Source organism: Erpetoichthys calabaricus, chromosome 6 (genome assembly GCF_900747795.2).
Source record: "Erpetoichthys calabaricus chromosome 6, fErpCal1.3, whole genome shotgun sequence".
In the NCBI taxonomy this organism is placed as follows: domain Eukaryota; kingdom Metazoa; phylum Chordata; class Cladistia; order Polypteriformes; family Polypteridae; genus Erpetoichthys; species Erpetoichthys calabaricus.
Window position 1 is genome coordinate 69041306 of NC_041399.2, and position 12516 is coordinate 69053821.

The following is a 12516-nucleotide window of genomic DNA, read 5'->3' on the forward strand; positions in this document are numbered from 1 at the left end:
TACAGGAAGGTGAATACAACCTCAACAACATGTAATGTCTCCCTTCCTGACGAACTAAACAACTTTTATGCTCATTTTGATCACGACAATAAAGCACACACACCCAAAACTGCCCCTTCCCCAGAAGACCAGCCCCTCGTGGTTACCACTTCTGCTGTACAATCTACACTGAGCAAAGTGAATGCATGCAGGGCTGTTGGTCCTGATAGCATACCTGGGCATGTGCCTAAGGCCTGTTCTGGGAAAATGTCTGAGGTCTTCAGTAACATCTTCAATCTGTCTGTGGCCCAGGTTGTCATCCCTGCTTGCCTCAAGTCCACAACAATTGAACCGGTGCCTAAACTATCCTCTTCAGGGGGCTGCCGCCCTGTTGCACTTACCTTCATTATCATCAAGTGCATTGAGAGACTGGTTCTGGTCCACCTTAAATCCAGTCTACTTCCCTGCCCCCAGTCTACCTACCAGTTTGCCTATTGTCCCAATAGGTCAACAGACGATGCCATATACTTGGCTCTCACTTTGCCCTGACACAACTGGATAATGGCAACTCCTACGCCAGGATGTTATTTGTTGATTTTAGCTCCACATTTAACACCATCATCCCCTCCAATTTGGTAAATAAACTAATAATATCAACATCAGCACCTCTCTTTCTTAATTGGACATTGAACCCCAGTCTGTCTGGTTAAATAACCCCAAATTCTCTACACTCATCCTGAATACTGGTGTTCTGCAGGGCTGTGCACTCAGCTGACTCCTCTACCACTCTTCACCCATGACTGCCTCCTTTTATATGGCTCCACTCCATCATATACTTCGTAGACGACATCACGGTAATAGGACTGATCAATGACAATGACGAGTCCGCCTACAGAGAGGAGGTTTGGCATGTAGCAACATGGTAGGCTGACAATAACATCACCTTCAACACCAAGAAGACCAAAGAGCTCATTGCGGATTACCTGAAAACTAAAGGCAGTAGACACACTCCCATCCATTTAAATGGGGCTGAAGTGGAGCGTGTTTCCAACTTTAAATTTCTGGGCGTCAACATCTCGAAGGACCTGTCCTGGACAATAAACACTTCCCGTCTGGCTAAAAAAGCACAACAGTGACTTTACTTTCTGCGGATCGTATTATGTAATATCACTTACTATTGAATTCTGCTCTGTACTTGTAATATTTCTATTGCACTATTATATTGTATTGAGGATTACTTGTGTTCTGTTCTGTGTATTGTATTGAATTTAACCCCTTTTTTGACACTCATTGCATGCCAAACCTACCTGGAAAGGGGTCTCTCTTTGAACTGCCTTTCCCAAGGTTTCTTCCATTTTTTCCTACAAGGTTTCTTTTTTGGGAGTTTTTCCTTGTCTTCTTAGAGAGTCAAGGCAGGGCCTCGCTTGTGTATTAGCAATGGGAGGAAAAGTAAAAGGGATACCATTTTGCCGATGTGCTCGCCTCGCTTCTGTATTAGCAGCTAAGCAAGTGACTCTTTCTTAGGAGGTTTTGCTTTGCCGACGTGCTGGCCTCGCTTGTGTATCCTCAGAGGTAGAGCCTTTACCCCAGCTCCACCTCTCATTTCCAGGCCGGACAAACACACACACTTCCACGTGTAGACATTTAAATACAAGATATATTATATATAAACTCTACTATTTTCACTTTATGGTTAGACACTAAACTGCATGTCACTGTACCTCTACAATGATAATAAAGTTGAATCTAATCTAATCTAATCTGACAGAGCGCCATAGCTTTTAAAGCATGGATGTCAAACTTAGATCCTGGAGGGTCACATTGGCTGCAGGTCATCATTCTTGCCATTTTCTTAATTAATAATCCATTACTGCTGCCAATGTAACATACTACTTTTACTTTAATATTAATTAACACACATTTTAAGGCTCAGAACCCTTACTTGTTTCTCAAAACAAAACAACTGATGACGAGTGAACCTGATTCCAAGATGCACTCGAGTGTCCATCATACCTTACCTATTTCAATAAAATATTGAAAAATAAAAAAGTAAGCTTCTGGGAAATGCTGATCTGTTCTGGTGCACAAACCATTTAGATTGTGCTCTCAGAAAAGAGAATCAAAAGTTCTGGAAATGTGTAGTGCGACAGGATGAAAGCAATAAGAAGCCATGAAATTAAATAATGGATTTCATCAATAGCAACAATTGGCTTCTAATTAAAAAACTGGTTGGGGTGACCACTGAGATGGAGACTCCTAAGCTAGCTGAACATCTGCCAACTCACTTTGCTTATCATTACTGTTTAGGTACACGTTAAGGATAAAATAATAAAAGGCTTTCAATCTTAAAAAAGCAAGTCAGCTAAAACTATAATAAAAGTAGTCCATTAGCAATAGTAATTTGGTAATCACTATGAAACTGGTTGGAACAAAAACCTGCAGCCATTGCAGCCCTCCAGTGTCAGAGTTTGACACTCATACTTTAAAGAATTCCAATCAATGTCATGTTATAGATTGTTATTTGACGTTTATTTAGCTAGTTAATCTTTATCACGCTTTCCTCACCATTTCTGAAAGGACAAGTAACTTTACTCATCACGTGTAAATAAGCATTCTGTGCCATTTTCTAATGAGATTAGAAATGAGGTTAATTTCTGTTTAGTATGTAATCCCCACTTGCTGTTTTTTAACTGTGCTGGAAACAACACAGAAAAGAAAGGTTTATTCATTTTTGACGTTGATAACTCATTCATTCTTTTATTTTCTGAATCCTTTTATACCAATACAGGGTGGTGGGCTGTTAGAGCTCTTCCTGGGAGAACTGCATGCAAAGGAGGAACAAGCCCTGGAGAAAGAAGCAGTCCATCAGAGTGCTCTATCTCACACACATGCTTACACTGGCCATTTTACAGTTGCCACTCAACTTAACACATATGTTTTTGTGATGAGGGCGAAAATCTGACTATCTAGAGATACCATTAGGACACATAGATTAGGAATAAATTCCACACTGACTGTCACCAGGGCATGAACTCAGGGTCTCTGGATGCATGGGACAGTGCCACTGTGCAGCCTAGCAGTAAAGCAGTAGTCATTCTAATATGTATGATCCTTTGCTTTTTAAAACACCTTATTAGACAGCTATTCAAGTGCTCAAATCTGGACTGCAATATTCCTAACTACAGTTGACACATCTTGGGCTTTTTACTCAACAAACCGAGTTTTTTTTTTTGCTTTTAACAAACTGTGTTTATTTAAATTTAAAAAAAATAAGGCTTTTTGCTTGGTCACATAATAGATTCAGCCTTAATCAGCACATCAATTATGTATTTATATTTTCTGACATAAAATACTACAAATATTACTCTCCTAGACTCAAAAAGTTTCAGTGCACCCATTTGTTTATTTATTTTTACTTTCTCCTTATTTAATATATGGAAAAAGTTTTGTTCTCATGAAAAAATTGACCTTGTGTTTTTAACTCGAAATTGATTCTTATAATTTTGGACAATTTGCAACTTATGCTAGTGGGCATTTTGCACTTGACAATCTGAAAAGCTGATTTGGTTTTGGATGAATTCCAGCTCTTCAGCTTCAAGGTTTTAAAGTTTAACATTTTTAAAACTGATACTAACAACAGTCACACCACTTCTGATATATATATATATATATATATATATATATATATATATATATATATATATATATATATATATATATATATATATATATATAGATTGGCACTGTGTAAATTCAGTTTGGATGTACATTTTTACTTCTTAAAACGGCCTTCTCTTTGTGCGTTTTGTTTTTCTAATTCTTGAGCTTGTTTTATATTTGTAATTGCTCAGGCACAAAAATAGTTAACATCATTGAAGTCTTGTAGTGTGAATGTTTTTGTCAAAGCACTTCTTCAGGATCTACAGTGTGAAAAATGGTGTAGGCTGGTGTTTGCATTGGTGTAGTCTACCAATATAATGATAAATTTGATTCTGAATTTTAAACATTTACAATGGCATGCAAAAGTATTCAATCCACTTGAAAGTCATCATACTTTTCTGCATGGCAAATAAAATGTAATGTACACATATTTATCTATTCAGTATTTTTAATGTGAACTTATATGCTGTAACAATAAAGTCAACTAAACCATTTTCAGTAGATAAAGAAAAAAAAACTCAAAATTAACGTTTGCATGTACTCAAGACTTACACACGAATATTTTGTTGAGAACCCTTTTGCTGCAATAACAGCCTTAATTCTTTTATGGAAATTATGATCCAGTTTTGCACATTTTTCAGGAGTGATTCTTCCCAATTCTTCTTGGCAGAATTTATAGAGATCCTCTAGGTTGGTGGGACAGCAGTTTTCAAAATAGTGCCCCAGATTCTCAATAGGGTTCGGATCAGAAGCTGTGACTTGACCAATCCAAAACATTCACCTTTTTGTTTTTGAGCCATTGCAGTGTCATTTTGGCCTTATGCTTAGGGTTATTGTTATGCTGAAGGATAAATCTTCTCCTGAGTTGTAGGTTCATTGCAGAATAGAACAAGTTCTCCCACAATATTGTGTTGTATTTGTTTCCATCCTCTAACAAGTGTCCAACTCTGTTAAGATTCCCAGTCCTACCACATGAAAAGCATCCCCACAGCATGATGCTGCCACCCCTATATTTCACTGATGGTTTGGTGTTTTTTGTGTCTTCATGGGCAGTGTTCATTTTACACCACACAAACCTCTTTGATGTCAGACTAAAAAGTTCAATTTTGGTCTCATCTAACCATAAAACCGTCTGCATTTTAATTGGGTCTTTCTCATGGTTTGTAGCAAATGCCATACATGCTTTTATGTGGATCTTCTTAAGGAATGGCTTCTTTCTTGATACCCTTCCATAGAGGCCTATTTTATAAGAGAGCTGTTGAAATTGTGGACCTCCGCACCTTCACTCCAGTTTCAGTGAAAGAGCACTGCAGACTTCTGAGAGTGACGGTTGGATTTTTAGTAGCCTCTCTCACCATTCAACGTCTTGCTCCAATGTTTCAGTTGTAGGGAAGGCCTGTTCTAGTAAGAATCTGGGTTCTGTGATGAACCTTCCACTTTCTGATGATGGATCTAACAGTGTTTAGCAGGACATTCAAACTCTTCAATATTTTTTGTAGCCAATTCCTGACTTTTGCATTTCAATGACTTTGTGTCTCACATCAGCAGGACACTTCTTTGTCTTCATTTTTGCAGTGATTGTCTAACAAAGACTATGGCCCATAAAAAAGGGTGCTTTTTATATACAGGACTCACACATAGTATCTAATTATGTTTCTTTATGGTCAAATGACTGTCACCTTTGCGTCGCTTGTGATTAATTTGTGATTTGTATAAACCTGGAGCAAAGCACAGAGGTTTAAATACTTCGGCAAACACTTACTTTTTCTTCTTCAGTTAACTATCTGCAAACATAGTTTATTTTGACTTTCGAAATGTATTGTTATAGCATTAGAGTTCATGTTAAAAATATTGAATGGATAAATGGGTACAAATCTTGTCATGCAGAAAATTATGATGGCTTTCAAGGGGATTGAATACTTTTGCACTCCACTGTAGGCAAGATGTCCTGAGGGATCATCAACAGAGGCTTCCGTAGATGGAAAAGATAATTGTAAACAGTGGTGTCACACACCTCTTGGGGAAGTAATAATGTATTTTAGTTGATTCACCAAACATCGTCAGTGAAACGGGTTCAGTTTTTGGATTGACGCTAAGCTGAGCTTTTGCATCCTGTTGCTTTTCTGGGCCACACAGTGTGTAAAACTTTGGTTTGGGATTGGAGTATCAGTGTGCACAGGAATCTGTCAATACTTGTCACACCTGCACTGTGTGCCTTGTAGTTGACACTCGTGTTATTGGCCGGTGTAATGTGTGTTACTGTTAGTGGCGGTTGCGGATGTAGTTGTGGTTGCAAGGAACCAAAGCAGCTTGTGTTATGTACTTCATAGAGTTGCAGTATAACTGCTTGGCTGTTATTTACGTGTCAGCAGTGTCAAAGCGCACTGCCGTGTCTCTGCTGGCCATGAGAATGAGCCACAGCCAAAGTTCAGGACCACTGTGGGCCAGACGTTGAATTCATGGGTCATCTTGTGTGTTTGGCGGCATAAGCTGTTGTTTATATAGTAACTAGTCATGTTAGCATAGTTCATTCTTTTTTGATATTTTTGTTAATTTTCATTTATTTTACTTGAAATTAAACAGTTTATAATAATTTTTGGAACACTAAAGCATAGAAGGTGTATCGAAAACAAAAAGATAGATAGACAAACATTCTCAGTTCTGCTGAATACAGACACCGTCAATACTCTGTTTCAAACTTTATAGAAAAGATAAAGAAATAAACTAACAATACATGCTATAATCAGATATTATATCAATGTCTTTGAAAAAAAATGAATAAAGAGGATTAGAGAAAGTATTAATCAACTGTTGCAAAAGAGTGAGTCCTTATGGCAGCTTTTATCCGCTTAATTATTATCAAGGGCAACACAAGGAAGTCACAAACTATAAAAATTGTGCATTCTTTTTATTGTCTGCCATGTCATAAATGACTTCATTAATTTAGCCTCATGAACACACTTGAGTATTGAGTGTGCTGGAGTAAAGAAGCCATAAAACTAAATAAATGCTCACCGCGAATTGTTTAATAAGACTCTAGGGCAGCAGGAATACCAAGATCAAAAGCTGTGTTAGTTGGGTCATTGCCTTATAACACAGTTTCCAGCACAAATCAGCGGAGGAGACTTTGACACCTCTGTAACGTAATAGCAGTAGTAGAGCCAGCTGTGAGGTACTGTTTGTGATGTCTCTCAGCTTAGACTCAGCAGACTTGATTTTAAACTTACTGTAGTTGATTTTATTGATGAATTCCAACAAAAGCTGAAGAAAGTGGGGAAAAAGGGACTCAGTATTAAGTATGGAGAGACGCACAACAGAAGGCATTTTTTTGGATTTTCGAGGGTCATGTTTAACATGACAGTATTCCAGTATATCCGTTTGCCAGATATAAAAAGAAAAGGGCCATCTCTGATGATTGGAATTTTTTAATGGTTAATATTTTTTTTCTGCTATGGAGAAATTGGTAATTAAACATATAAGGAAAAAAATGGATGCAGCAGAAGACTAAACTAACTGGTATTGTTGCCTTTTCACATTGATTTCTAGCCACTTAAAAACCTGTTGGATATTAAAGAGGAATATAGAATTTAAGTATGTAACAACAAAACCAGTGTGATATGACTGACAGGAAATGAATCAGCAAAAGAAATGAACCACTCCCTAAACTGGACAAAGTCAATATCTTAAAAAGTTTTTAAAGGATTGCCAATGACACAGCTTCCACAAGCAGCTGTTCTCATGTTGAAACATCTGTGCTAAAGGTTATCATCGGGCTAAGGTTTACTGCCAACACGACAGAAACCTTAGGTACTAAAAACAGTCAACTCCTTTACCATTGTTGGCACACACTACTTATCCGATAAAATCTGGGATCGGGCCAAAATGTCTGCTGTGATACTGAAGCCAAAGCAGTGTACACACCAAAGACTAATTGAAAGTGTGCAATGAAAGCCATGATGATCTCAATTAATGATAATCACAGTATTCAGAAAACTAATGAACACTATATCTAAATAAGTCAAACAGACATACAAGACAAAAAAAAAAAACAATAGCCAAGATGAAATATTAATACAAATGATACAAATAAACATTAACTTTTGAGTTTTTTTTTTTTCTCTCAGTTAAATATCGACAGAAAATGGTTTATTTTGACTTTGGTAATGCATTGTCACAGCATAAGAGTTCACATTAAAATGCTGAATGGATAAATAAGTGTACAAATCTTTTGTCATGCAGAAAATTAAGACTTTCAAGGAGGCTGAATACTTTTACACACCACTGTATGTATGTACACAATCAAGAATTAACACGACCAACACAATCACCCAGTGAGTTTGGTGGAGTGTCAGAAGTAGGCTTAGTGTGGACAGAAATTTGAGCGTAAGCAGTATAAAAATGAAATCTCAATCCATCTTTATTAACCGCCTTAGGCAGTGGGTGGGCCGTTCTGATCGTGCTTTGAGTTGGTTTAATTCATACAATACAAGAAGAGAATTCTTTATTAGTTGTGTCAATTACATATCAGAGATCCAAGATATTATGAATGGTGTGCTACAGTGATCTGTTTTGTATACTTTATTATTCTCAAGCTACTTGCTCCCATTAGCCCTTACCACTTTGAAACAAAGTCAATTGCTACAGCTAATGCAGACAACACACAGATTTATTTATCGATAACAAAAGATAACCCTGAGGCTCTAAATCCTCAGTTTCAGTGTCTTACTAGCATTTCAAAATGAATGAGTAGTAATTTCCTTAAACTAAACAAGAAAAATGAAATTTTAATCATTGGCAAAAAATAAATATAAATATATTTATATCTCTTATATTTAAATATAACTTAGTCATGATTTCAGATTCAGAGCTAAACTTCATATCACACATTAGCATATTACTACAATGGCATTTTGTACCTAAGCAACATCACTCAAGTTAGATCTTTTACATAACTGCAAAATGTTAATATATACATCTGTATTTAGCCATCTAACTTCTATCAGGATTTTAGATATATATTATATATATGTATTCATAGATCAGTATTCATATCTATAGGATAATCTTCCTTGTATATCTGTAAGCCTGGGGTCCTACAAACTATTAACTATTGAAATCGTCACAAAAAAAATCCTGAAATGTAGAGATGTCAGGTAATTGAAAGGAACTACTCTGGGCATCTCTCTCCTAGGAGATTTTGTGTTGCTGACGTGTTCGCATCGCATGTGCATTAGTGGTGGGAGGAAAAGTAAAAGGGATACCGTTTTGCCGATGTTAGCGGCTAAGCGACTTTGTTTTTCTTTGGAGGTTTCGTTTTGCTGATGTGCTCGCTTTGCTTGTGTTATTAGCGGCTAAGCGAGTTTTCTGTTTCCTCGGGGGAGGAGCCCTTACCCCGACTCCACCTCTCACTTCTGGGCCGGACAGACTCACACACTTCCATGCGTAGACGTTTCAGAAAAGTGCAATAGTGTGAGATTTATATGTATAAGAAATTAAGTTTTTGTATTTTTACCATATTATTCAATGACACTCGTTCACTCATTTCTTTTTTATTTTGAATGTTTTTTTCTATGAAGTTTGGCCTGTTAATTGTATCCAGTTACTGACAAGCACAGCAAACACTAGGACGAACACCAATGAATTCTAAAGGACAGCAGTGCATTTGTGTTTATTAGTAAATAATGCTTTAAATATCCAGAACATTAAAAAATAACAAATTAGTAAAAAACAAAGTGAATTCATTCTTATCTATCATACATATATAAATTCTTTATTCACTGAATAAAAATGTATTAGCATAACTAGTTTGTGATTTCTGGACTGATATAAAAACATACAAACCAAAAAATACCCACTAGTGTGATTAAGATAGGAGTTCAAATAAAAGAAAAAAAAATCGGTTGAGACAAAAACCTGCAGTGAAAATGAGCCCTTCGAAATGAAACTGAGTAACGCTGCACCACACTACTTAACAAATAAATTAGTAGGGAATGTACATGAACAAGATGGTGGAGGGTCGGCAGGCAGGGACGGTTGGTGACCAAATGACAATTTTTGATGCTTCTCCATCCCTACTAAAATATCATGTGAGGTTTAAGGCATGAGATATTTTTAGTGAGTCTCACTTAATGACGCAGGACTGACAGAATAATTGAACTCTTGTGTTTGTTATTGTTAATAAATTAGTATCAGCCTCACATGCAAGTTTCTTTAGTAAAACTAATCAAGTATATCAAACTAAAAAATAACGTGCCTTTGTTGCAATTAAGAGTCCCAGTAAGTGTACATCATTTTTTTTATATTGAATCAAAGCATGTTTTGTATATTGTTATATTTTTCTCTTCAAATTATTTTTAGCAAACAAAGCAGTACAGGTGAGCTTTTTGTTTGACTTGAAAATAATGATTCACAGCAGTATATATCAAGGCTACTTGAGCTCTTTATGACGTCATTACCTTCAGTCATTGCATTAAAAACACAGAAATGATAAAAAGCAAATAACTGGGAATCTGCAGACTTACCAAAAGCCTTTCTCCAGAAACACCCCTGTTATTAAATACAACACACCTGAAAGAAAAAAAAAACATACACATATAGAAAAGTTTATCCATATTTAGCTACAAAATCTGTTTCCGCACACAGAATATTTAAAGCAATATTGCAAATGCAGCCTTTTCTTTGCTGGTGTGCCTAGTCCCCTCTGTGCACTAAAATGCTGCCTAAGCACCAGAGTAGACAGCACTGAAAGATGTTGCTATGCTTAATGCTGACACCTCAGCTTGTCCCCATGAGGCATGAGAAGAACCTGAAAGGCTCACATGCTTTTAGAGGACACTTTTAAGTCACTACTCAAACAGGTGTTGATGCTTTTTAGTCTTAATGTTTTTTTTCCTGTAATTTTTAAGACTGCAGCTAATATATAAAGCTCAAAATCTGTGTGTGTGTATATGTGTGTGTGTGTATGTCTGGTATACAAATCCACACCATTGGACCAATCTGTCAAAATGTCCACACCTTCTTTACTTGATCAGCAGAGGACTGTAGACTGTGCATCCAACCCAAAATTTTGACCCTGGGGGTACCTTTGCGTTTTTCTTTTCTTTTTACTCGAGTTTGAATGACAGTGCCACCTGGTGGTTCAGAGCCAGTAAAACACCAGAACAGACTGAAGCCAGACTAGCAGACAGACTGATCAGAGGTTAAAATTACTTTCTGTGGAGCACGAGGTATGGCTTCTAGTTCTAAAAAACACAATTGAGGTGCCCTGCTGTACTAATTGCAGATAACATGTGGCTTTTGAATTTTAACAGTAGAATGATTACTTGATTAATTCAATGAATCCAAGTGTCCTGGACGATAGTTAACATTTTATGTGCCCCAAACACTATATCCAAAATTTCATTTTACGGCATGTCATTTCTAGTAAACAGCACACTAAAGTGCTATTATATTTGCAGCAGATTAGCAGAATATACAACTGTAACTGAGTAAATCAAGTGGTGTGCCTATCAGTGCCTGAAGTAGAGCACAACATACACGTATTTTAAATAAGGTAGATAATGCAAGTGAAAAATCCATTCATTTTCAGATCTACTTCACTCTATTATAGCTTTATAGGATTTAAAGCCTATTTCAACATTATCAGGAGCAAGTCAGGAACCAGACGTAGACTGGCCCATCCATCGTAAGGCACACCTCCTCACATTAAATAATTTGAATTCACCAATCACCCCAACCGGCACATCTTTGGGACGTGGCCAAGAAACTGCTGTATGTACCCAGATAAAGACCCAGTGACACTGTGAAAACATGCCAACTCCACATAAAGTGTGACAGAGCAGCCATGCTTCCTTTATTTTCTTTAACTGAAACAGAATACAAAAAAAACTCATAAAAGTAACAGTTTGAAAATTAACATAAAACATACTCAGACACCCACACATTCTCATATAGTGAATTCAATCACACCAGTTATCAAGTTCAGGTTGCTGGGAACTCCATACAAGTATATTAAAATACCACAGAATACGAACACTGAAACTCAATCCCACTTAATCTAATGGACAGGATGCCCGGGCATTGCAGGGGTTACATGGGTCCAATTTAGAATTGCCAATTAACTTAGAAAAATGCACACAGACAACAGAGTGCACAATGCAAACCCATGAGACCAGATTAGTGCAGAAGACGGAGAATGATACTGCTGGATAATATTGAAGAGAACGTACCAGAGTGTGAAAAGGAAGGCCCAAGATAGGAATTGTAATTAACAAAATCAAACAATACATAAAACAAATACATATTATGAAAAAAACAAATACATTAAATCATCACATTCTGATTCTAACTCACTTTGGTTTACCCCATCAACTAATTCTTGATGTTTTTAACACAATGCTTGTATTTTCAATTGTTTCTAATTAAACGAATAAATAGAGCTTGTACTCAGAACAGAATCTTTGGGATGAGGACTCTAAATTACTACATGAACATCGGGACAATATTGGTGGGGCATACAGCCAATTAAAATAACATTTTCTGAAAAAGTCATTAAGCTGTAAGCTGACAATTCAATAAATGGCATCACTATACAGTGTACCATGCATTGCTTCTGTGGTTTTCGTCAGATTATGTAACATCATCAAAAGATGCATTCATCAGTGTTCAGTAATCTGTGCGTGAGTCAAGCAAACTGCAGTGATTAAATGCCTACTTAAACAAATACTAAGAGGCACAAATAGCAAAGAGGGAGTTTGTTATAAAAAAACATGTTCTAACATTTAAATCAGTGAAGTTAATAGTTAAGAAGGGTCATGGACAACTCAAGAATTACCACATACTGTATAAGAGGCTTAAACAAATATAAAATTTGTTGAA

The 12516-nt window shown here is 36.6% G+C and overlaps 1 protein-coding gene across 1 annotated transcript in view; it reads right to left on the minus strand.

Moving 5' to 3' along the window:
* The window catches only part of abhd3 (abhydrolase domain containing 3, phospholipase), a 49061-nt gene that overhangs the window by 22960 nt on the left and 13585 nt on the right, over positions 1-12516 (minus strand). Inside the window, exon 4 of the mRNA XM_028803665.2 lies at positions 10161-10206. Within this exon, the coding sequence (XP_028659498.2) occupies positions 10161-10206 (46 nt within the window). The remainder of the gene's footprint in view (positions 1-10160; positions 10207-12516) is intronic.